The sequence below is a fragment of the Drosophila nasuta genome, chromosome 2R, assembly GCF_023558535.2.
Source record: "Drosophila nasuta strain 15112-1781.00 chromosome 2R, ASM2355853v1, whole genome shotgun sequence".
NCBI lineage: Eukaryota > Metazoa > Arthropoda > Insecta > Diptera > Drosophilidae > Drosophila > Drosophila nasuta.
Genome location: NC_083456.1, coordinates 9,647,596 through 9,675,041, shown reverse-complemented (window position 1 = coordinate 9,675,041; position 27,446 = coordinate 9,647,596). Strand labels below are relative to the sequence as shown.

Sequence of the window (27,446 nt, the reverse complement as noted above, 5' to 3'; positions counted from 1 at the left end):
TGTACATTTGACCTAATTAACGCTGTTTATGTATGGTTAAAATTAATCGAATTAACACAGCGCACTAGAGCACATACATTTCTGTATACATGTGTGTTAATAGAACAATGTAATGCACTTCAACACTACATACACTTAGTGAATTCAACAAATTAGACTTACAAACAAAGTAGAGTACATGTCCATAAATTTCTACTACTGTGTACACACACATTTACACACAGGTGTACTACATATTATATTTAGAGGCAAGAGCACTCTGCTTACTGATTTTGTTGAATCGATAAATAGATTAATATGTCAGAGTAAAGCCAACATAAATTGTATAGACCCTACATCACATTTGTTAAGTGAAGCCAAAAATAACGATAATTCAAGTGTCATATACACACAAACACATATACACATGCACATAAACAGTTTAATAAATCAAATCCTTGCATACAAATTTATAAATGTTACTTTCGACAGATTGAAACTAAAATGGATCGATTTTACAGCGTATTCTCTCAAGAAATTAACTAATTGGCAGCTCACATATAAAACTAACAATTTAACACAGTTATTTCTGTTATTATTTGGAGAAATTTTGGAATAATTTCGAAATCGCCCAACCGTTCACACCCACTTACAGAAAAAATTTGATAAGAAAACACTGATAGAGCTGAAAACCAGCGTGACCGCAAATTGATTTTTAAAATATACCATAAAAATATGCATCATCGAATTTGGTATTTTATAGACGACGGTATCGATAACAGCAAACTTGTTGCAGCCCTTTAACAAATCGGCGGTTTATTTTGAATTGTTCCTTTGTGTATAGTTCGCAAAACATTTATAACCGTTTCAATTTAATAAGATTTAATTTTATAAAAAAAATAGTCGTTATAAGTCGAATAATAAAAATTATTTGTGACAGTTTGCCAAGTACTTTCGAAAATGAAACCTTAAAGCTGTAATCACTACGTATACGCAATATCTTTTATCACCACTTCGGAAAATAGCATGTTGCGTATACGTTCATTCATTAAAATTGTAATAAAAAATCACGAATACCCTTAACCATTTTGTACTTTTGACAGCATATGAAATGTACCGATTGTGAAAATATATAACATATAAATTTCTCAAGGAGTTATGTAGTCAGTGCTTTGGAAAATGATTTATAATATTTTACAGGCTAAGAATTTTTTGTTTTATGGGAAGGAATAAAAAAAACATTTTGTAAAAAGACTTAAATCAGTTCAAGCTTACCATTTCATCGTCTACCCCTATTTGAAAATATAATGCTGTACAAATATTTTTGGACAGCATTTGAATAATAAAACACTTTTTTATATTATATATGTATGTATATTAATTAAATAATTAAATTAAGTTTGGGGGACATACATTTACATCCTAGCAAAATTATACACTAATAACTACAAGTAATATATCGATATCGAGATGTTGAGTCATATTTTGTGTTTGGAAAACAACTACATAAATTAAAGTTATCTTTTCAGGTTTCAACTGCTTCTGGTATCATTCTGTTGATCGACATTAGTATAGAAGGGGTTTCCTACTAGCCCAGTCTACTTGACTTTATTCTTGTTTTTTCATTTGTTTTTATCATTATTTTCTTCATATTTGTATTGTTTTCTTTCTTATATTTTTCCTCATTTATTTATTTCATTTAAACAGCAGTCCATTTGTAATATTGCCATGTATTCTAGAGCTTTAATTGCATATGCATCAAAGTTCAGTTTGCAACTTTTTTCTTCGCACATGTTTTTTTTTCAGGTGCTCGATGATTTTGCAATTGTTACTTTGTTGTTTTTTTTTGTTTTGTTTTCTATTGGTTTCACGCTTTCTTGTTTGTTGTTGTAATATAAAGCATGGTTTTAGTTAATTTTGCGTGCTTCTATATAGCTTAGTTCGTATTGATTTTGAAATCGTTTCTTTTAATGTACTGTATTTCTTTAAGATTGAATATTTGTTAAATTAAGATTACGATAAAAAACTTATGAGTTAAGCTTGTCATTTACGCCTAAATTATGTTCAATATAAAATTAAACCTTGTTCCAGCAGCACTTTCAAAAAATAATAATACAAACAATATAAAAATTACAACATTAAGTGCTCGATATGTGCCTTATTTCTCTTATGCTTCACGCGTGTGTGTGTGTGTGTTGTTCTTGCTGTTGCAATTGATGATCATCCAAAAATAAAAAGTTAAATAAAATTTCACAAATTTGAATTATTCGCCTACATCGCATACAAACTCTCTCACACACTAGATCACATACATACACTCAGCACACACGCACACCCGCTAGCATTCATAATACGAAATGACATGTGGCCTGCGGCAGCAACGCTCAACGCGCAATATGGAAACAAAATACAAAATACAGATATAATTTACAAAATAGTTAAGTATGTACAATTTTCGTTTTTTTTATCGCGTTTTTTTTTTCGTTTTTAATTTGTATTGTATATGTGTTGTTGCATAATTTCTGCATTCAAATTTCACAATATCCACACATAAATATCCGTATAATTGTATTACATAGTTCTTAAAGATGTTGCATATATACACATACATATGCATATGGTGTTAGGTTTATGTTCACTATATGACTTTAAATGACATATTGTATTATAATTATTATTATAAGTAGTATGTTGTAGAATTTTAAAACTAACCTTTATTTATATTTATGTATATATATTTTTATTCATTAACATGCATCATCATGTGTTGTTATCAATCAATCATTGTGTATTGTATTACTTGCATTTATATGTACATATTGCAATAGATATAAATAAAAGTAACACAATACAATTTATCATATACCCCGTGTATGTATGTATATTTAGCATATGCGCATATGGGTGTGTGAGTTTTAGTTAGTTAATATTTAATCATTTAATTTAATACATATGTAAGTATATTGTGTGCTTAACCTGTACGCATGCATCTATCTCTGAATGCAATTAAACCTCCTCCTCCTTTCTGCCTTAAGTTTGACGTTGAAAATTCATTGCTAAAATTTGAACGGGGGCTATTCTTAACGCCAGACCGACCTTTTTTTATACTTTCCTTCTATCTCCCTACTTTCCTCTTGTTTTTAGTTGTTTTTCTCGCGGTAATATTGATTTTCTTTCTTATTTTTCTTTTTTTTTTTATATTAACTATAGACTTAAGTGGAAAAATATACAGTTATTGTGTGTTATTCTTGAAGCTTTTCTAAATTTCAAGTTAATTAATTTTAAGTTTACGTTAACATTTACGTTTATGTTTAGCATATACAGTTTTGTTGTTATGCTAATTATCATTATCATCAGTGATTCGCCTTCTCATCTTATGCTTCGACGCAGATCGTGTTATCTTGCAATCATGTCCTTAATCTTTTCATTAGCATTAATCATTAATCATTTAGTTAATTTACATTACATTTGATTACATCATCGCAATTCAAATTCTACCAGTATATAAGTGTATATATAACGTTAACGTATTATGTGTGTGCTTGCATTCCTTGTAGTTTCTTATAGCCCATCTCTATCTCTAGCATCACCCATCCATTCTTCGATTGACTGCTCGTCTTTCTGCTCCTGCATCACGTTACCAGTAGTAAGACGTTGCTGGTAGCATTGTTGTGTACTACGCAACGGCTGCGGTTGTATTGGCATTCGTTGGCGGTGGAGCCGCCGGCTGAGCCACAGGTGCTGGAGGTGCTGAGTTCGCTGCTGTTGCCGCTGCCACATTCAGGTTGCCTAAATTGCTCGCTGATAATGGTGATGTTGTTGCTACGGCGGAAGGTGCTGTTTTACCCAATGGCTGCTGCTGTTGCTGTTCGCTTTGTGTCACCAAATTGTTGAGTGTCGTTTGACTATTGCTGCCCAAACTGCTGGTGTTGGTCTGATTGCTGCTGACGGTGCCGCAACTGTTGCTGTTCGTACTGCTGTTGCTGACATCATTGAATGTTGCCGCTGGCGGCAGTTGTTGGCTGCTATTGCTGCTGTCATCGTTGATCACAGCTATTGTTGCCGTTGTGACTGCAGCAGTTGCCGTAGGCTTCGCATCAACAACAGGTTGATCTGGTTGCACATTCGTCTCGCTTTTCACTACACTTGCACCGGATGCAACTCCTGCTGCTGTTGATGCTCCAGCTCCTGGTGTTGCTGCTGATGTAGTTGTTGTTGGCGCTATTGGTTTCTCAGTTGCGGCAAGGCTGGAACGTTGTTGTTGCTGTTGACGCTGCTGAAGCAACCGGTACTCAACCGAGTGCATGGGGCCTGTGCCGCGGGATACTTGATACAGAACTCTCGATATAATCAATGCTACTTGCTGATCCAATATGTGCGACATAACAAGTCCAAGCAGTCGCTGCTCCTGCTGCATAAACAGAGATCTATTATCTGGATGCTTGGCCAAATGCAGTAATGTGCCAGCTGCTCGCCTCAGCATGTCCAAGCTGGTGCCCATAGAATCAGGATTCTCGCGCAGATAGTTGATGCCATGTTGATTGGCCACGCCCAAAGCTGTTTGCTCTGCCTGCTCAATGAATGCCACCAAATAAGAAATGCAAGGCGACTGCAGGGCCACAGTCCGTGCCATGGCACTGTCTGCTGCGGCCAGGTAGTGTAGCAAATTGACGGAGAACTCGCGCAGCACTTGATCCTCATTCCGGCACAAGTGTCGCGTCAGCACAGCGCATAGTTTTTCCAGCCGTGAAAATGGGGGCGTCGCAATTACCAAATCCACATTCGCGTCTGTAACACACAGTTTGCAAAGCGCTTCCAGTGCAAGTCGTTGTGGCGATAACGCCGAGTTGGGACCACACGATGGGAACGGATCCTGGCCGTGTGCACTCGGGCAAACCGCCCAGTGAAGCAGTCCATCGATGAGTGGGCGCGCAATCAATTCATCATAGCGCGATAGCTCCAAGTGACCAGCTATATTAGCCATGGACACGAGCATATTTTCGCGAATGGTAATCAAGTATTCCCACCACCATTCCCGTTCACCCTGAAGGGAGCTGCAGGAGTCGGTAAAATCTGAGTCCTCCTCACGATCATAGTTGCGGGTCTTGGGTGTGCGTCGCAAATGATCGTGATTTAACAGCAGCAGGCGACCGAGTACGGCCAGAAACCGTGTCGACTTGGCTAACACCGTCTCGTTGCCGGGCACAAATGTCAAATTGCGAAAGATATTCGAGAGCGCAATGCAGCGACGTGCCAGAGAGTCCTGGCTATCGTTAACCAGGTATAAGGATGCTTCATCTCGCGTATAGCATTCATCCTCGAAGCTTGAGTCACGACGTCGTTGCAGCACATGCGCTTCATCGCGCACTGTTGACTTGGGATCAAATCCCTTAGGCTGCGGGGCGACTCCATTTGTCAGACGTTGCTGTTGCGGTGATTCGATCTCCATATCAACGGGTCGGCAATCACTGTCCGCCGTTCCTGCTGCTGCCGTATCACTCTCCGGTTCCTTCTTCACCTCAAGCACTGGCTGTGCGAATTCATCCTCCAATTTGGACTTTTTCAGTTCGACACAGGCTGTTGTGCCACTACTGCTAACCAGTCGTCGCTTCTTGTTGTACGTCTGCTGGAGCAAACTGCTATCCTCGGGGCTGCTGCTGTTGGTGGTGTCCTCCTGCTTGATCGTGGCCGCCGACGTCTCCTCGTCTTGGGGTCTGAGGCTATTCGTTTTCTGTGCGCTCTCCTCCGTGGATTTGCCCTTGTGTTTAGTACGTACGTATCGCGCAAATGGAATGTTAACAATCTCCGATTTGAACACATCGATAATGCCATCGAGTGGATCGGGTTCCGTAAACCCATATGTCCAAGCATTGCTGCCAACTGGCTCCAGCTGTTCGTACAATTTATTTGTGTCAATATCCCACGCTTTCTGGCGCTCATCCACGAAGATATCGTGATCGGCTGTCTGAATCCGCACGGGAACTCCTTTCCGCGTCACCATTGTGTAGTTAGGCGTGAATGACAGAAGTAGTGAACGCTCTTCAGGGTTGGGCTGCACACGAACTTGACCCAAATCGATGCCCTCGTCCGCGTCATCGGAATCCTCGCTACGACCACCGCGTTTCACATCCATATTCTCATAGTGTCTGCGACGGTTGTAGCTGCATATGCTGCGCACACAGCGAGGCTGTCGTCGCCTCAACCGATCCTCGGCCTGTAGCGAAATGACGGTGCCACTGTCGGCATCATCATCGGCCTCATCGATCGACTCCTCGCCACGTTCGTCAAACATTTCAGCAAGATTCTTCTGAAAGTGTTCTAGCAGCAGCGTTAACAAGCCAGGCAAATTTGATATGCCAAAGAATTGTACGGTGGCATCATCAAAAAGCAGCACATTCAGCACATCCAATGCCCATGTGCACTCGGTGAGTAGACCCGAACGCATAGCCATGAAAATCCGCCACGGATCCACAGGACAAACATCAGCTTTGGTCAATCGCTTGCGACGATAAAGCACAGGTGTCGTTGACTCCACGCTGTCATGCGGAAAGATGAGCTCCTTTTTCACAAGCTGGGAGCCAGGCGCACCAGGAACCTGAGGCGCATAGACTGGCTGCTGGTTTGGCATCTGGTGTGGTGGTTGCGTCGGCTGCATGCCCTGTCCAACGATCGGTGGCTGCTTTTGCGGAATCATGCTCCCAGGCGGGGTGCCAGCCATTGGTACACCGGGTAGAACGCCTCCAGCTTGCGATGGCGGTGGCATAGCATAAGGAGGTTTCGCCAAACCTCCGGCCACGGGCGGCATACTCGATGGTGGCACATTGCTGTGTGGTGGCTGTGGTAACGTTTGTCCCTGTTGCTGTTGTGGTGACATGACGGGCACTCCGCTGGGTAGTCGTTGTTGCTGCTGTTGAGCACCTCCAAGAGGCGGACGCAACGATGAGCCTGGTTGCGCTATATTCGCCTGTGGTGGCGTCGCATTTATTTGCGCCCATTGTGGCGGCGTCTGCTGTTGCTGTTGCCCGGGAGGTGCGCCCTGCTGGTACGGCGGTTGCTGTTGCTGCGGTGGTGGTGGAGGCTGTTGTGGTGGATAACGATGTTGCTCCCACTGTGCCACGCCTGCGGGCTGCTGGCCGTGTGGACCATGTGGTCCTCCAGGTGGAGCAGCACCTCGAGGTGGTGCATTGCCCCAGGACTGTGGCGCTGACGATGTGGGATACTGAGCACGATATTGTTGGTTTCCACCTTGCCAACCACCTGATATTGGGAGTAGCAAAGGTCAGTTTAAATACACAACCAGAAATATTTCAATAGAAATACTAACCATAGAGCTGGGGCCTCGCCGCATAGCCAGAATAGGGCTGCGAGTCTTTTATAAAATCAGGATGTCGTCGCGGCTGGGGACTCTGTAAAAAACAGAATTGAAGGTAATTTATGTTCCATTCCGCATTCCCCGTTGTTACTTACTTGATCTGGAGGCCTGTAATAATCCTGCTGGTTGGGAGTGCCGGGTGCATAACCGCTATTTGGTGGCGCGCCGGGCGCTCCGCTTGCTGGCGGTCCCCCCGCAACGGCTTGCGTCGGTGGCTGCGGTCCACCGGGTGGTGCTTGACTGTAAGGTCGATTTCCATACGGACCGTACTGATTAGCACCAGCTGGAGGGCTGTTAGGGAAAAGAAAAAAGAAAATACATTTTTAATAATTTATAATTTTGCAAAAATAATATCTTTCTTTTCTTAAATACGATTAAAACAGTACAGTTGTGTTAGTGTGTGGGTGTTTGTGTCGTGGGTGTATTAGATTGAAGTATGAATATGAATTGTGCACTCACGCTTCCCCTTCTGGCCCATAAGGAGGGTACATATTGCGATTCTGCGGCGGATATTGTCCCTGATTTGGTCCAAACTGCTGACCCGGTGGCCCAGCCGCATTATACTGATCGCCCGAACCATATTGACCATAAGCACCAGGTTGTGTTGGATACGGTGAACCTAAAATAATGATAGGAATATTCTTAATTTTATATCGCATAAAACAAGGGGGAATCATACACAAACAGTAGAAATGAAATATATAATTTAAGAGGCTATTACTAAATATGTTTCTTCATTAGCAGTGCTTTAACAGAATAGTATATAACTTATAATATTTCCATAGCATATAGACAATATAAATACAATTCATAAATTATACAATAATAATGGGAAACCATAGTTTGAGTTGCCTTTCTCTCAATACTTGTTTGACAGGACAAAAATTAAAAACGACATAGATTGTTATACAATATACACAACAAAAAGATAACAGATTAGAGACAAATTACAAATTAAAATAGCATTCACAGGTTATTTGTAAAGTAACACATAATTATTTACAAATAAGCATTCAATTTTCAAGTTGTTTAATACAACAAAGTGATAACATGGTTAACGACATGATAAATGAACTGATACTGGCAATGATGAATAAAATGTAAGTTTTGGGTTGAGAAGCAATTACTTAAAATAAAAGTCCCACATGCAGACCAATTTATTGTTAATAATAATATATAATTAATATTGTGTTATTATTGAAATTTGTAATCGAAATGAAAATGCCAATATAAAAAAGAATATAAAAATAAAGAAAAGAAGATGAATGTACCTGGCGTTCTAGACACAGGCGTTGGATACCCAGAGCTACCTGGTGGATAAGGTACTCCAGCTGCAGGGCGCGCATGCTGCGTCGATGGCGGACCATGTTGCTGCGGTGGTGGCGCCGGTGGTTGCTGTTGTGATGGTGGCGGCAACTGTGTTGGAATGCCTTGTTGGTGGTGTTGATTGTTTGATTGTGGCGCTGTGTGCGGTGAATGTGGGGGCGGTGGTGGAGCACCATGTGATGGTCCACCAACACCAACAGAGGCAGCAGCTGCAGCTGCAGCGGCAGCAGCACCACCAGCAGCCCCACCGCCAGCAATTGGATCTTCAAAGGGATTGCTCACATTTATGTTATCACCGGTAACAACAGCGGCGGCTGTTTGATTTTGAGTGCCTGAATATCGGCAACAAGCGGCATTCGTGATGGATATGGATGGATTGATGAAGAAATGAATGAATGACACAGTATAAACATAATATAAACAGTTGTTTGTTTGTTGGTTTTTGTTGTAGTTGTAGTAGCATATGGAGTTAAGTTGTTTGTTCATGTTGAGCCAATTCGAAGAGTTTGATTATTTTGCGATGGAGATGTGGTTTGATTGTAGTGTCAGGTGATGTTTGTTGGTGGTGATGGAATTATTTGATTTTTTGATTGTTTGTTTTGTTTTTTAGTAGTGCGCCCATTTTATACGTAACCAACATAAAAATGAATAAACAAATGACACACATCAAATTAATACGCATAGTTTAAAAACAACAAAAATAATTTAAAAGTTAGGCAACAAAAACAAATAATACAATAAAATGTATATGGATATATATATGCAGTGCATATATCCATATAAATGTACATTATCTAGTTGCAATACACATTTTAACAACTGAATGAGAAAGGGGGACAATTGTAATATTACAACGAAAAAAGCATTATAAATTATCCATACACATACATACACACTCACTAGATGTGTGTATACACATGTACTCCTATGCATTTCCAATTAGTTATTATATATTATGGCATCGTAGTGCTTACCAGGATGCGGTGCCTGCGGATTGTTTTGCGACGGTGGCCTTTGCATTTGCCCAGCTGCACCGTAGTCCGGTTGAGGCCCAGAAGGTGTTGGATAAGCGCCACCGCCAGTGTATCCCGTATAACCATCGATAGCTGTGTTCGGTGCACCGCCAGGTGGAGCCGGGAAAGAGTCCTGCGAGTTCGATGATCCTGTAGAATTTGTGGTTCCAGCGTCCAAATGACCACCACCGTTTGGTTCGAAAATATAAGTAAACAAAAATGAGTTTTAATAGTGTTCAGAGGTGGTAACGGCACATCTATCAAGCTTAAAGAGTGGCATCCTATCTAGAGTGTTTAAAGTGACTAAGCGGACTAATTATCCGATTCCAATACTGAGAAGATGCTTTACTTAAGGCGTGACTAAATGTAACTTTGTAGTAAGTTAAACCTGGATTCGAGTTGATCGCTGGTGACGTTAGCATCTTGATAGCACAATCTGACCATTGATATGAGATCTTTCTATTGGAATATGATTGAGTAGACTACATTTATGTTGAGCACTTACCTGGTGATGGCACAGATGCTGCCTTCGTTGTCTTTTTCTTGCTACCGGCCTCAACTTGCTGGATGATAGGCAACGGATCGATGTCGCCTCGATCAAAGTGACACTCGAATGCCAACAGATTCTTGGTATAATGCTTGCGAAGTGTGTAGGCAGCGCTGCTGCTAGCACCGATGCCGAGCAGACCAGCTATATCCTTCCATGTTTTGCTCTTAGTCACCTAGTGAACAAACAATGAAAATGTGCGTACTCATTTATAAACATAACACAAATGTCAAATAATTGGAATTAATCATTAATTAGGAAAAGGAGAAGATATCAAATAAAATGACAAGCAAACAGTTGCATGTGAATGCCGCATTCAAAATTAATAATGATAGTTAAATGTGTTAGTAAGAAAGTTTGAAATATGGGGAAGGCCAAAAATTTACTAGTACTTTGTAAACAAAAACAAAGGAATGTAGGATAAGATCGAAATGTTTCCTATGGTAGCTAAACAACTTGGTAATCTGAACTTGAACGAAAAAAAAAAAGAATCTATACAACTAAAAACATCCTTTATAAGAAATATATTCATTTTGAATGAATAAATAAGAAAAGTAACACCAATTTAAACGAATTTAATTTTAAGTTAAATATTCAAAGTCTCTTAAAAAACAACCAGACATGCAGTCGAATAAGAGGAAACGCATGCAATCAAATGAATAGAACTATCAAGATTCGGAATTAACTTCAACTTCAACAAGAGTGAAACAGACTTTAAACAAGAGATTGAATGTTGTTGGAGGATAACGTGCGTTTGGATAAATTTGTGGTTCGGTTGACTTTTCAATTGTTGGACACTAAGAGATGTTTTTATATATAATTGTTGTTGAGGTGTTAGCTACATTATTTTACTTTGGTTTGGTGGTGTTTTTTTTTGGTGGTTTGGTTTGGTTGGTTGTACACTAATTTTGGTTTGTTTGATTTGGTTTTGCTAGTAAATCTAAAAAGAAGTTAGTAAAAGGAGTTACTACGGCACCTTGCATACCTCGACGAATCCGCCACGTTCTTTTACATAAATGTATAACCTATATAAATCGAGTGGCTGTTTAGAGATGGTCGGACACGCCGTAATTGGCGTTCGACGTTCCTCCATGAAGGATCGCAGCTTGTCTAGCCAACCCCGTCTATCCGGATTGTCATCCATCTCGTATAGCTTGCAAAGTGAATCTGACTTCTTTGTTGTCGTAATCGTGCTACGAAATGGTTCTTGTTGGACAGGAACATGACTGTTGAACACCTGCTGTGAACGGAAAATGGTTTGTCATTAATATTGCCAGCAATAGAAATCGAAATACAAGTAGTAGTGATAGAGACATACCGAACCAGCAGCTGGTCGCGGCCAATTGGGTGGTGAATTCATGTCGTACTCCTCGCCAGACGGACCACCGCCTCCATGCATGACAGCTGGATGTGGAGATGTGCTTGGTGGTGCTAAATGACTTTGGCTATATGGATCATGTTTGCGCGACTTTGGTGTAGTACATTGTGGATCTTCGCCAGATGCTGTTAAGACAAAACATGGTTAATACAAGAGAACACATGCAAATTAAATTTGTGTACTCACCAGCTGAAGCATTCGAGAGCGTGCTCTGTTGACTAACTTCATCCATTGGTGTACCATCGGGGCCAGTTGTAACCACAGCGGTAACGGCATGCAAGCCCGATGCGGGTCCCGACGAACTGATTCCATTATCTTGCGATATATGCTCTGGGCCACTCTCGTTGCCCGCCTGTGCGCCCATCATCGACTGCGGCGGCGTACTGGTCGGTGGACCCATGCTTTGTGGCGGACCCATATGATGAGGTGGACCCATTGGCATGGTCGGATGCATGGCAGTCGGTCCATTGCCGTAGCCTTGGGGTTGTGGCGCCGCTGGGTTGGCACCGTAGCCACCTTTGTGCTGTAAATGCTGCTTCAGATAATTTAAGGGACGTGGCGACCCACTGCCTTGTGGTGGTGGCGGTCCTGGGCCAACTGGTGGTGGTGTACCCTTGCCTTGCACATGGTTGCCCATTGAAGCACCAATTTGTCCCGATCCCACGCCAGGTTGCTGCGGCGATGGAGGCACCCACTGATATGGTGGATACTGTGGATGTGGGCTACCACCGCTATGGTTAGGCATCGATCGTGGATAGCCACTTTGTGCGCTGGATGACATGTTGTTGGCTCCGCCAGTGGCTTGGCTCGATGGCGGAGGTGGCGGCCCAGTTCCATAAGCGCCAGCTGGGTACTGTGGGCGTGGCGGATAATTGCCTACAGAGACACAAAATCAAATTAATTACATTATTAGTATAGCTTGAACCATTGAAAAGTTAAAAAGCTTTTTAAGTGACTTCTCTCTCTTGTTCAGCTTACCTTGTGGATATTGTTGAGGAGGATACCCTTGAGCGCCAGGACTTTGTCCCGGTCCACCCATTTTGTAACTGCCATGCATATGCTGCGGAATGGGATAACCACCTGTCGACCCTTGCGGTGGCGGTGGTGTTGCCATATTATTAACATTTTGATTTGGCGGCGGGGCAGGTGGTGGCGTCTGCTGTGGCGAATTGCTGGCGGACGATGCTGAATTTGAAGCCTGTTGCTGCTGAGATTGCTGCTGAGATGGTGGCCCACCAGGTAGACCGTGTGGCGGCATCGGTGGCGGGCCAGCGACCACAGTTGGTTGCTGCATTGGACCCCCGCTGCTTGACTGATTACTCGCCGGACGCGAGATAGGATGATTTTGTGCTACAAAATTGACAATAATCAAATCGTTAGTGTGCTTTCACTTTTCAAGCAGACAACAATAAAACCAGCAGCACGTGCGATTATTCGTTTACTTACCCACTGCAGGAGACATTGATCTTGAGCCTGATGAGCCAGTTGGCGAGGGTGTTGGCCTCATGACTTGCTGTGGATTCGGCGTGCCCGGTGGACCAGATCCCATGCCACTGTGAGCCCCGCCACTCGAACTATCGTTACTATTCTGTCCAATCAACTCCTGCATTGAGCAAAACAAAACAATAAATTAGATGTTAATCACTTCAGCAAATTCGTTATTCGATAAAGACATAATTGCGCCCCTTTTAATACTCTGTTCCCTTTATAAAGAATGTACCGAACGAAAAGATCTGAGATAAAAGAGCATGTGCTAGTCGAATACTTGGTTATTTGGTTTATGCATTGTTTGGCATCGTTTAAATTTGAAACAACTCAACAAGCCAAATGGGCATTTCATTGGCAACCTTTCCAGCCTTTTGTTGTGATTCTCAATAAAGCAAACAAATATTATCTAAGGCAATACGTTCCCTTGGTTTTTGTTAAGGAGCAGAGTTGCGCAATTGTAACTAGCTTACAATGAAATCATTGAGTCCAAATCTTGCATAGAAATATCAGAAGAGAGCAATAATTCTAAACGGTCGAGCGGTCGGTCGACTGACTGTAACCTTAGTTTGTCGTCTCTCTCTCTCTGCATATAAGAAGTAAAAAAAAGAACAAGAAAAAGCTCAACCCAAGGGAGCTCGAATACGAAAACGACGACTCGACTACGACTACGACTACAAATATATATATATATTTATACATACATATATATGCACATAAAAACACACACATATTATACGCATACAAAGCCAAGCACAGTGACTTAAGCCGACAGCAATTCGAGTCGCACAGAAAAACGAACGGCGCGCGGGATCAACATTGTCGATTGGACTGGACTGAAGTGGAGTGGAGTGGAGTGAAGTAATGTGATGAGGAATGGAGAGGATGCCAGAGCCAGAGTCAAGCCACGCTATGCCATGCCATGCCGGGCCATGTCGAGCCGGGCAACAACAAGAAGAAAATACAACGCGCTGTTCGTTTTGGTATCTGAGAAATTAAGTGAAGTGAAATGAAATGTACGATGAACTGACGGCAACAACAACAACGGCAGCAGCAACGGCAAAGTCAAAGCGCACAACAACAACAACGACAACGACAAAAAAACAACAACACAGAGAAAAAGCTATGTGGAACGAATAACGACAAAGTCGACGCGAACTGCAGCAGCAGCAACTCGAAGCGTTCGTTCAAAGGGGCCCGGATTGGATTTGAGATGTGGCAGTGGCAATGGTAGTGGTAGTGGTAGTTATGGCGCGCTTTGAGTAAGCGAGCGTACGATGACAAAGACGTAGATAAGAAACAACAACGTGAACGAGCACACACTCACACATACAGACATACACACGTACATACCCAGGCGGAGTCGCAGACACAGTGCACACATTCAACGATGGAATATAATAAAATGAAATAAGCAATGGCAACGGCAGCGACAGCGACAGAGCCGCAGTAGCAGCGCTGCCAGTCGAGTCAGCCATTCGTTTTTTGCTCGTCGTTTCTCTGTTCATTCGTTCGTCGAGCACACACAAGCAGCAGCAAGAGCGCCGTTGAGTGTTAAGTGTGTATGGGTAGATTGTATGCTCGAGGGGGAAACGAAACGAGGTAAGACGAGAGGGGAGCCAGGCATGGAATATACTTGAGTGGCATCGGCGACGGCTGCGGCGTGTTGATGACGAGAATAGCCAAGCCACCAGTGGCAGAGGCAAAGGCAAGAAGGTAAAGCTAAAAAAGCCTGCTATACTGTTTTATATGAACGATGGGGCCACGTTGCTCAAGATGAAGGCGGCTCACGTTTGTACTTAAATGTGTGCGTGTATGTCTCTCTCTCTCTCCTCTCCCTTTTGAATATGTGAACGAGTCACTGTTTTTACGCGTGTGTGTATGTGTAAACTTGCCGGCATGTAGAAAAATTACTTGGAAAGAAAAACAGGCGCTCGCTGCGGGAACGACGGCTACAAAGAAATCATTTATAACAAACATGTATTCGGGTGTGTGTGAGTATTAATGTGAGCACACACAGATGCATGTTTGTGCGAATAACAACAAATAACATAGTATGTGCAAACAATTGGGTTTTTAAATGCCAGAAATTAAATAACAAAAATACAAAAAAAGCCTTTGGCTCAGTTATTATTGTTATTTGGTACTAAACAACATAAAAAAATACATATGAACAGAAATATCTATAAACTTTGGGGAAAGGCACGCCTGTAACAAAATCTGGTCACATTTTAATCAAAGATAGGGTAAATTCTTTAAAAAATTCAAAAACAAAACACGACAAAAAAGGGGAAAAGCAATTAGTTGGGCAATTTCATATATAATCGTAAATGATTGATTGGGATGGAAAGTTCTACTCAATTTAAGAACTCATAAGAATATAGGCACATGTATTTTATGGATTACTAAAACTATTTTAGTTTCGTTTTTTGTAGTCACAGGGTATATTAATTGGAGTCCCAAGCGGCAAGCAGTGGGAAAACTTAACATTTAGCCAACAGACAACATTGCGACATTTACGTGCTGTGCACACATGACATATACTTAATATGCTCCGACAGCCTGAAATGAAATTTGTGCAAGCTACGACTAAAAGATACCCTTTTAATGACATAATTGACATTCGACTGCTCTAAATTTCATGCCAGTCAATATCGATTTGATTCGAATGTGAAGGCTGGTATTGCAACCTTATCTAGAGATAATATGATTACAGGGTATTTTAAAATGTGACACATTTGAAAGCATTTGCGATCCAAAAAGCGCATACATACATACGTACACATGTATGTAGAATGATTGGCTTGCAGTTTGCTCGAGATAGTAGTGTCAGTAATTTTTGCAACCGCACAAACACTCGCCAGCTCACTCTCTGTCTCTCATTCGCTCTCTTGTTCGTTTCGCTCACCATTTGCATTACTCACACACACACATATATTTTAACGAAGACATACTCATACAAAGCGAAGACACGCAGAGAGCGAGACCAGCAGTGAAACAGCGCCAGACCATTCCAAGAGCCCCACCGCAAATGGTGAACATTCATTAGTTATTTCTGGGTGTGTGCGCGCTTTTTTGTATCTGTATTTCCGAACGTATCTTTGTATTTGTATCTGTATCTGCGAGTATTCGACTGACTGTGAATGTGTGCCCACTTGAATTTTATGAGCGAAACTAAAGTTTGCGTGGTTGCGGCGTCTGCTGCTTCTGGCTATGTGCACAAGCACAAAAGACCGCCAAAGAACTTGCAAAAAGAAAACACAACACAACAACTGAACGACAACAAAATATAGACTCTCTTATATCGAGAACTGCAAGACTTTAGTAATTTTAATAAATTAAAACAAAAAAATACCAATACTTTGTAACTGCATAAGCTGTTTGCACGGTAATGACTATTTAAAAGGGTAAAGCAATAAGATTACTGCTAAAATCTGGGTTAAGAACTAAGCCAATCATGAAGGTAAAATACACGGCGCCTTGTCTTCAACTTTGAATTACTTGAATAGCTTTTGTATACTTTACTACTTCAATTATAACTATAAGGTATTTTATCCACTCGTTAGAAGTTATATTGTATGAAATATGATTTGGTTCTTGACTAAACCATAACATTTGAAGTGTTTTGAAATATCCTTTCAACATTTGCAAACAACACTCAGTCCTTTCTCTAGCAACGTTACAACGTATAATTACCAAACACCGCGTGTGTCTAAAATGTTTGAATAACCGCAGCGAAACATTCAACTGAATGCATTACAGTAACTAAAGCAAATGAAGCGTCACTTGAAGTAATCGTTTGGGGGATAATCAAGTGTATGCATTTAAAGTGTAATGCAACTAAAAATTGCAAAACATTCATTTAATTAGTTGATTGAACAACACAGTAAATTGAACAAGAGTTTAGAAAGTAAGTTTATATCATTCAATTTGGCAAGAGATTGCGCTCTTAGAACCTATCGAACATTTGGTTTGAAAGATGGGCATGAGAATATCAAGACCAAGTCCCAATTGTTAGCACGGCATATAAAAAATACAAAAACAAAAACAAAAAAAGTGAATAGCCCGCAAGCAACAAACAGCAATGACCTTGGCATTGACCCAAATACATACATATGTATGTATGTGCGGGGAAACATATGCTCTTTGTGGGATCTTGAGTGTAGCCGTATTATATCTATGTATGTAGTTGCACATACAAATACACACCACAGCAGCAGCAACGGCAGCAGCGAAACAACAACAGCAACAACATAAAGGGAATGAGTAAAAAATGATATAAGGAATGTCGACGACGACGGCGGCGGGCCAACAACAATAACAACAACAGCAACAACAAGAACAAGAACAACAGCAACAAGAACGAAAACAACAGCAAGAAGAACAACCACATCGACCATCACGGACATGCTGAATGAATAAATGGGGTACTACGCATACCATAGCGACTCAACTCAACGCAACTCGACTTCTCTCTCCTACCCTTTTCGTCTTGGCATAGAGCTATAGGTGGAATGCAAAGAGCTCGACGCAAAGCGCCCTGATAGCGCGTATCAGTCAATAACCGAGTTGGAAATAAAGGTAGGCACAGCACAGCTTGGCAGTTCGGGGAGAAAAGGGGTAAAGACAGCGATAAGCTGCAAGCCGCAAATCATTTATATGGTATGCTTACTATATATCTGCCATCTTTGTCTGAACATAACTAAGGTAGTACCAAAAATGAAGGCATTCCTAAAATGTAGCTGAGATTTCGAATTTTACAAAATGCACCTTTGAGTTTATATTGTTAAATGATACTTTAACGATTCTTTGCCTGATCAAAAGTCTTTTTCGGTCTTACCAAAATGCATCTCAGACTTTTAGGGTAACTACAAATATCTTTGAGGCGTATAATCCTAAATGAAACTTTATCAAAACATTACTGCATAATTGAACTATCAATGCACAGCTTAAACAATATCGGACTACAAAGCTCTAATATAGCAACTATAATTGACTAAAATTCAAGTTGAAAGTGCATTCGCACATTTTATACACACTTTAGGGCGTATTTATGAATGCATTAATAATATAATTATGCAATTTCAGCTTTAATTTGACTAATATTATTCTATGCCCTCTTGCAATTATTCATAAATAATTGTGAAGCGACTACTCAAATATATGTATAATTAATTTGCTAAAAACACTCACCTGGTGCGGCGATGGCGATGCCTGCGAGGGCTGCGGCGATGGACTCGGCGCATGCCCCGGACTGCTGCTGGGCGGCGGTCCACCACCGGCGGAATGCGGCGTTGGCGGTTGTTGCAGTGGCGCATGATGCGGTGAGGCAGGCGGCAATGGATGGCCAGGACCAGGACTAGGCGATGAACCACCGGGCCACGGTCTATTTGGTTCGGAATACTGCAATGTGACAATGGTGACGGCAACAATTATCAAATCGAACATTTAACTAGTTTATGTTTGTGCATGATTAATTTGGGTTCTGACATAATTAGGGCTGTCATCATTGTGACAGAGGCAACTTACTTGGTGCGTTGTGTAGGCAGTTCGATGATTGGGCCCAGACGCCGGTAAACCTGGCGGTGTTGGGTATCTTTGCGGGTACGGCGAATATTGAGAAGTGGGCGGTGTATTTTGCTGCTGCTGTTGTTGTTGTTGCTGTGAGGGACCAGGTGGTGGCGCTCCTGGTGCTCCAGGTGCGCCGGACTGTTGTGCCGCCTGTTGTTGTTGCGCCTGCTGCTGCTGCTGTTGTTGTTGTTGGGGCGAACTGGGATAGGAACCTGAGTTTTGACTGTGAGCTGACGGATATGGTGATTGACCTCTGGAAGTATTTTGCTGCAAATAAGAAACAAATGATAAATTACAAATCAATGATGATTTTAAAATAAATACAAAGAAGGAAAAATAAGTGAAGAGACGCACACAATGTATCTCAATCTATCTATTTGCATGTTTTCACAAATTTTATTATGCGAGACGAAGAGTTCAGGCTCATAAGCTTCTATCTGTCTGCTTCCTAAAGCGTCCATTTGCTTCAATTATTTTTATATCATCCCGCCCTCCTCAACCTCAGCTCGCACTGCAATCATTGTAATCGATTTTCCACAACCAATTCTCTACACACACGTTTCTATGTGTATACGCACGTACCCACACACACACATACACATTTATTACGTATGTATTGTCTACAACAAATGATGAACAGCAACTTTGTGATGACGGTCCTAGAGGGATATTTTACTTTGACAGTCACAAATGTGCAATTCAAAAAGTTATACGTTTGCTAGATGCCCTTGTGATATATGATAATAAATGCTTGTACAATTTATTTTAAATCGAAGGGAATACTTTCGATAGAAAATATATAAAATAAAGTATCATTCGAATTATCAATCATCATTTGGCTCTTTTATTTATTTTAATTTAATACAAAAAAATATGTAAGGAACATAATAAGTTTCTTTCTATGTGTTACATACAAGTTTCATTTTTATAATTGTTATATAAACAATATAATCCAGTTCAAAAGAAGTCTGCATCATTTTCAGCTCAATTGAGCAGTTTATTTATTTGAGATGCAAGTTGAAAACAAGACTTGCGCACATAAATTATAATCAGTTAGTTACCTCAAGCGAAGCAACATAATACTCCGCATAAGATATCCCATTTTATCTTCAGTCATTGGATTAGGCAAACAACTGGAGCAGGACAACTTGACAATGAAGAGAGGGGAAGAGAATACGAGCTTTGTCTTTGCCATTAATGAAAGCGATTTTCCCAACTTGACGTTATGCCACAATCAAGCGAAAACTCTACACGAGAAGGAGCAGCACTCTGGCGCAGGAGACAAGTGAAGATCAACGAGATACACATGCATATAATCAGACAGAAAGACAGAAACAGAGAGATAGAGAGAGAGAGAACATAGACACCCGCATTCACGCCCGTCATACCCTCTTTGTGCACATAACAAATGTTGCTGGCAACGGCATAACAACAGCAACAGCAGCAAAGGCAGCAATGTAGCAGAGAGCCAGCAAAGTCCTGGTTGCGTTGTTGCAAATATCAGACCGAAGTAAAACGTGGCAATAAATCTAATGGGAGCTGCCACAGCAATAGACGCCAGTGTGTGTTCGTGTGGCAGCAAAGCCGGCAGGACAAGCGGCAACAACACGAAAACAACAACAATGGCTTGGTCCACTACGGGGTGACAGGAAACATGAATGGATGGTTTTGCTGCATACCGGCAAGGGACCTATCCGAGTGTGTGTGTATGTGTGTATGTGTGTGCGCGCGAAGTTAGAGGCAAAGAGGAACTCGAGTAAAAAGGGAAAACTCATCATGGATGAAAATCAAAAACAGAAATGAGAGTACGCCAGCAGCAAGCAGCAGCAGCAGGCAGACATCAGGCAACGCAGGGACAGGCAGGGCAGGGCAGCAAATGGATGGACGAACGGACAGACGGTCGGCAGTCAGGCAGGGCTGAAGTGGAACTTGAAATAATGCAGCAAGGGCGCAACCTGGGTCGGGTTCGCAGAGACACAGACAACAACAACAACAACAACAATACGAACGAAGAGTGAACAAAACGAACGAATCTACGAATGAACGAATAAACCGAACGAATGAGCAAACCAAATAAACGACTACGACGGCTACGGCGACCGAATGGCTGCCTGACAGCGCGACAGAGAAAATAATGTTATGTGTGACAGAGGGGGGCGGACGGGCAGCAACAGCAACTGCATCCTCTGTTGTGTGCTCAGCCAACGGTGGTGGGTTAAAAGCCGGGCCCGAATTAAAAAGAGTAGAAAAAAACACACCACGCTAGAATATGAAAACAAAAAATAGAGGGAAACACCGCTGCCACAACCACGAACTGATCCAGGAGCTGCCAGGAGTCCTTTTCCCTGAGCTTATTATTTCATATCAAACACACACACACATAGAGAAAGATACACACGAGCTGTGTGATTAAATACACTTGCAACAATTGAAACGAAGGGGAGAAAGATACGGATACAATGTGAATGTGTGTCTGAGTTTTGGACATTCGCAATTTTAAGGGTGCCCCGTGCTGCATTAATAAATGTGAAAAATTATGTTAATTATTTATGCGAAATGTTATTAAATGGTTTTTAACAGTTTCAATTAATTTGAATCAGAACAGAAAATGAAAATATGTACTTTTATTACTAGCGATAACTAAGAAGACATTAAAATACTAGCATTTCTTGATGATAATATTGCTCAATTGTTTTTTCCTTGATTACACGTGTGAATATTTTGATTTGCTTATTCGATTGCACATTTAAATGCTTTATTGAGTCTTTTTTTAATTGTACATTAACATATGTGGTAATTTTCGCCTCTTGATAGTATATTCAAATAATTTACTGCATCTTTAACACTTTACCTTCTAAACCAAGGTCAACCCATTTCCCCTAACTTATGTTGAACAACTCGTTTTAAAATAACATCTAAAGTGCCACAAAAATGTTTAAAGTTGACATACATCAACTTACATCACCTGTTAACAACTTAAGAAAACCACGTTTACATCTTTTACAAAAGCACCAAATGGGCGGCGACAGCGAAAGGATAACAACAAAAGCAAGGTCATGCCGTAAAAAAAGGAAAGCAACTCTTGATAAGAAAGTCGACGATAACGACCAACAACAAAGAGCAAAGTTACGGCCCAAGACCCAAGACCGAGACCAAAAAAAAAAGCCGGCAACCGACCAAAAAGAGAGAACGAGAGTCCCCCATCCCATCTCATGTCTTACTCCTCCCTCCATCTTCCCTTCCACTGCGGAGTGCGGATGGTAATTGTAAGCCAAGGAGACCAAAATCAACGTCGCGGTTCATGGGCCGCATAGACGACAAGCGAAAATTGGGGTAAGACAGCGGGCACAAAAATACATTAAATATATGTTTATATACATTTAAATATCTCTCTACATGTGTTTGTGTGCGTCTGTCTGCATGTGGTATGAACGAAACTTGTTGACCGAGGCACTTCAGGGGCTGAACATCAAAATTTCATTCACATTCTCTTGCGCTTTTTACAACAAGCATGTCAATTGTTTATTTTTGTTTTGACTGCCCCTCTCACTCTGGTTTATGGCGAGACATCAATTGTGAGGTAGTTTAGTTGCCTACAATTATCTAGAAATTATATAAAAATGCCAACATCTATAAACGAAATCAGTTCTAATTATTGCCAATTAGTATAAGATTAATTACTCAAATAAAATAGGTAAATACGCAAACAAAAAAAACTAATTCAACAACTCAAATACTGTTTGTTTAGTACAACAATAATCCAAATGAACTACAGATATGCCATATCAGTTCAATAGATATACTATATAGCATTGATATCGTTCTCAAAATCTTATGCAAAACCTATTTCAGTTGAAGCGTCGTATCTGCTAGTCGAACACCTGTGTGCGAAGTCGTATTTATTATATATTGTATTTCATTCATTCTGTTTTTATTTAGCTATTAAAGGTCATTGCCTTTTATTCGACTTATATTTGCTACGGATTCTCAACCATTCATAAAAATCTGCCTACGTGTGTTTGTGTGTGTGAATTTAATGCCGTTACATTTCGAGATACAAATATAGAGGAACGTACGTTGGTTTATCGTGGAATCCTGTTAGGCATAATCATTTAGATATGCATATAAATCAATGCGGCATCAAGAGATGAAAGTCTCATGTGTTTTACCAGCAATCTGTATTTATATCTGCACCTATGTATATATATATATTTGTATCTCCATCTCAATCTTTGTTTTGCTCCCCTTACGTGTTTCTATATGAATATTTCCTTTGCAAAAGTTGGGTTTTCTTTAATAAGTGTAATTCTATTTATAAACAATTGTTGTCTAATTGCAAGCAAATAAACGAATACGATATAAAGCAATACACCCACCCACATACACAGACTCTCACATACAGAGCAGAGCACATTCATGAACAGATATACAGGAGAGACAGAGGCGTGTACTTTCGGTTGTTGTTTGTTGCTTTGTGTCAAGTGGTGGCACCGGCAGCTTATTCTTATTGTTGAGCCACCACCACCATCAGCAACAGCAACAACAACACCACATCACCGCCAACAGCAGCATTGCCTTTTGTTGCCTTTTCCCCATGTTTTGTTGTTATTGTTTACCGGCGCAGTGCCGGTTTTTTATTTTTTTGTCGTTTTTCTTCTTCATTTTCGTTTCTCTGTAGCATATTTGGGAAGTTGGGATTTCGGTCGTACACATGAAATTAAGTCTGTGGTAAGTGTGTCAGTATGTCTGATAAATTTTGTAGGAGCTGTGCAAGGAATTGGACAACCTTTAAATCATAACAAACTGCACCCATTCCGATTCCCCCCCCAAACAATTGAGTAAATATACTGAGTGAGATCTTAACTTACCGGTGGAGGTGTTCTGTACTGCTGCGAAGGTCCTAGCTGTGGACTGTAGGGTCTTGGCGGTGGCGCCCAGCCACCCTGTTGCCCACCATACGGCTGGTGTTGTGGCGGCGGTGGCCCATGACCGGGCAGCGGAGGCGGTGGTCCGGCAGCTTGCTGTTGAGCATTCTGTTGATGTTGCTGCTGCTGTTGTTGTTGCTGCTGTTGAGCTGCAGCTGCCGCAGCCGCCGCATTGGCAACTTGCTGCGAATCATAGTTGTTCGCATAACGATGCTGGGGCGGTGGCGGCGGGTTCGACGATTGCAATAATGAGTTTAATGTCGGTGTTGGACCCTGTGGCGGTTGTCCGGGTATATAGCGCTGTTGCGGCGGTCGATTTGGTGATCCACCAGCACCGGGTGGCTGTTGCTGCTGCTGTTGTTGCTGCTGATGTGGAGGCGGTTTACTGCCAGGCGGTGGCTGCTGGGCGGGCGCATGTCCATAGCGATAGGGATCAATGTTGGGATCGCCAGCGTGATAGCGCGCATAGGCGGGATGGGCATGCTGGTGTTGTGGTGGTGGTGGCAAGTGCGCCGACCCGTACTCATCCTTCACACCGCCGGGCGTATGCTCAGGTCCACCGGGCAACGGCAGTGGTCCTTGGGGACCACCTGGAGGCGGTCCACCATGGTGCTGCATGTGTGGTGGCATGGGAGGACCCTGCTGGGGATGTTGTGGCTGCTGCTGTTGTTGCTGCTGATGCAAATGGTGATAGTGCGACATGACAGCTGCGGGATCAGGAGGTGCACCGGGCGCTGAACCGGGCGGTGGCCCACCATAGGGATGCGGTACAGTGCCGCCGCTCTGCTGTATGATGGCATCGCTGCCATTATTTGGCGTCGGCGGTCCCGAGGTGGGCGGTGTAGCGCCACCTCCCGCCCCACCTGGTGGTGCAGCGCCTCCTGAGCCGGGTGCACCGCTTGCCACTGGACCTGGACCACCACTTGCCCCTTGGGCTGAGGGTGACTTTATTTTCTCATTCATTGTCGTATGATGATGATGCTGTTTGTTGTTGTCAAATCAAAGAGCTGTGCTTCTTCTTCCTGCAGAATATCCACCAACAACGTTGACGCTGATGACGACGACTTCCCCGACTGCAGCGGTAAGTTTGAGGTTATGTTAGCTGCAAGGTTTTGGGAAAAGTATTCTCGTTAGTTGTTGTGTATCGCTTGGAATCAAATCGATGGAACAATATATAAAAACAAATGCAATGCACCACACATCATCATAGCCATAAAATCATATACCGCCTCAATACGTATGTATTTATTTTGGCCGCCAACAACGATTTTGTAATTCTTCATCATTCTGTGTACTGAAAACTCAGCTACTACTACCACTACAACACACTACACCAATACCACTACACGGACACAGCAGTATATTCGTATTCTGACTGTGTCCGTTTACAAATTGTCGCGCGTTGACAGCCGTTGGTTGGCTACTCTCTCGCTCTCTGTGCTCTCAGCTTAGTTCGCTCTCGCGTTCTCTCTTTACATTTGGCAGCTCTACACACGCACACGCTATCTCACTTGCATGATGAGAGTGTGGCTCTCACTGTCGCACTCGCACTAATGCGCGCATGGGATGTCTGTATTAGTTTTTGTTTGAAGAGGGCAGTAAATTATTAATTACATTTTTATTTTTATATGTATTTAATAATTTCTATTTATTTTAATTTTTAATATTTATTTTAATTGCTTAAAAACACCCTAAATTATTATAGACATGCCACATCTCCAGTACTTTAAAATGACAATTGTCAAGGGGCGATTTACATCTAATCAGATACTTTTTTAGGCCCGGTTTAATGCTCAATACTATGAACTATAGTTTACTATTTTCAAAAGATCGAATTAAGCTGATTAGATATGAATAATATATTCTAATTTCCATTCTCTCTACGTCCTTCATTCATATTTAATGTAAATTGAAATTGAATAACAGCCTACAACAGGAATAACCCTCCAACCATTGCAACTATTGCAAAATACTTCATATGTTAGTTAATGCACAATACATTTGGCTTTTTATGCATTATAAAATAGCATTTAGCAAACAAACAAAAGACGAATTTATTGCACCCAATTTTCGATACGCAAATAATTCCGATAGCACTTCGTGAGGAACGACAGACAGCAGGTTACAAATTCGTGTGTTTTTGCAAGTAGAGAATTGTTGGATTGCTGTTTTTCTTTAGGATATGTATCAAACAAAATTATATTCATAAATTCATAACTAAAGCGGCCTGTGACTTTTTTTTACATAAATTTCTACATGCATTTATTGTTGTATATTTTTTGTTTGTATGTGTGTCTAGCAAGAAAATGGCAAATGGTGTTATTGTTGCCTACACAAGAATCATTATAGCGCTTCATTGTACACCTATAATTTCAATTTTTAATTTTTTTATTATAAATATTTTTTATTATCCACTTGGCGTTGATGATTTCGTTTCATATATAATTTGCGTTAGGATTTTTTGCGCGCTCTCGTTGATTTTCGTTTTGGAGTGCTATTTATCTCGCTTGTATTATATGCGGCCTTTTTCGTAGCGCAAATAAGCGGGTGCGAGAGCGAGACAACCACTACTGTTACATTTTAATTTTAATGCCGACCGACCGAATGTGTGTAAAGAACAAAACGAGTTTAGGTTTCGCGTTTTTCACAAATTGTTTTTGCTTATTTCTATTTTTCGTTGTCGTTTAGTATTTTTATATAGCAATTGGGGCTCTGAATATTTTTTTCAACAATCTTTATAATTGAAGATTTATCCATTGACCGCTGTTTAGGCAGTTGTAATTGCATCGCTCGTTACTGCTCTGCTGACGTTTGTGTCGTCGACGTCGCCGTCGTCGGTCTCTCGTTTATGCTTCATTTCAAGAATTTTTTCACATTTCGCTGTGTGGATTATCTTTTTTTGGTTTAGCGCTTTTTTTCGCTAGCGTAGATTAATAGATATTGACGATAACCAAGCTTTTTCTTAGGTGATGATGATGATGATGCAAGGATTTTAATATTTTATGTATACACGCGTACATTTGTACATACATACATACAATGTATCTGTACCGTATCGAACTTTGAGCCAGCATGTACTATGTACACACACAAATGTACATATTTAGTTGACTTTTGCGTATCTGGCTAGCAAAAATCCGGCATAATGTTGCATTTTGAGTTTTTCGTTTTTTTTTATTTTTTTGCTAAACTACAACTAAACATGTACACACCCACACTTACACATAGAAATATTTTCACGCATCGACCGTCCATAGACTGGCTATATATACTAAAAACGACGAACTCGCGTGAGAAGACAAGCTCGGTACGAGTACGAACATTAAATTGTATGCAGCAGCAAGTCTTGTCTGCCTGCGCTGCTGCTGCCTGCGGCCGATGAAAATTATATTCACTGCGCGAATACACGACAAAAAACACTGTTGTGGATGTTAAATTCACACTTGGTTAATTACTATACACATTCTGTACATAATCTATACACTTTTTCTTTTTAATTCAGTGTAATTTCACTTAATTTTCATTATTTTTCTCAGCATAACGACGAGCTGGCCCTGTACAAAGCGAGTTTTAGCGTTGCCGGACATCTGTACTGACGCGAACAAATATGGCGGATGATACATTGATATGTCTTTCATTTTCATATCGATACTATCGAAACTTGGGTGCATTTTGTTTGATATCGAATAAGCCGAAGTTAATTAGAAAGTTGCTTCTATTACTTAATGCAATCTGGAAATGCAAATATATTTATTTAGAATTAAAAAAAAAACTTGAAAATAAATTACACACCATAAGTTCCTTGAATTTACTATTTGTGCAATACCGTGTGTTAAAATTAAAATATTCG

General features: G+C 41.2%; 1 protein-coding gene across 8 annotated transcripts; it reads right to left on the bottom strand.

The window, feature by feature from the left end:
* Positions 1-1,720: 1,720 nt before the first annotated feature.
* LOC132786700 (trithorax group protein osa) lies at positions 1,721-27,309 on the bottom strand. 8 transcript variants are annotated; one of them, XM_060793310.1, is made up of 17 exons: positions 26,819-27,309; positions 23,540-24,698; positions 18,630-18,938; positions 18,294-18,503; positions 13,062-13,218; positions 12,594-12,965; positions 11,802-12,491; positions 11,556-11,740; positions 11,214-11,474; positions 10,196-10,412; positions 10,080-10,126; positions 9,652-9,880; positions 8,623-9,009; positions 7,811-7,970; positions 7,447-7,642; positions 7,304-7,385; positions 1,721-7,236 (listed from the first exon to the last, which is right to left on the bottom strand). In XM_060793310.1, the coding sequence occupies exons 2-17, from the start codon at positions 24,557-24,559 to the stop codon at positions 3,656-3,658; spliced, it is 8,103 nt and encodes a 2,700-aa protein (XP_060649293.1). In that variant the 5' UTR covers positions 24,560-24,698; positions 26,819-27,309; the 3' UTR covers positions 1,721-3,655. The 8 variants fall into 8 exon arrangements, with proteins under 8 accessions (XP_060649293.1, XP_060649292.1, XP_060649296.1 ...); XM_060793309.1 differs by having other exon boundaries at positions 11,214-11,477; positions 26,819-27,307; XM_060793313.1 differs by having other exon boundaries at positions 11,223-11,474; positions 26,819-27,307.
* Positions 27,310-27,446: the final 137 nt, after the last annotated feature.

What these genes read in the sequence shown, in the direction of transcription:
- LOC132786700 (XM_060793309.1), bottom strand. Translation starts at nt 24,559, where the DNA reads ATGAATGAGAAAATAAAGTCACCCTCAGCCCAAGGGGCAAGTGGTGGT. An exon ending in TCCGCAGGCACCGCATCCTG is followed by an intron (nt 9,010 to 9,651) that starts GTAAGCACTACG and finishes GCCGATATTCAG; the next exon opens with GCACTCAAAATCAAACAGCC. An exon ending in ATTACAGGCCTCCAGATCAA is followed by an intron (nt 7,386 to 7,446) that starts GTAAGTAACAAC and finishes TGTTTTTTACAG; the next exon opens with AGTCCCCAGCCGCGACGACA.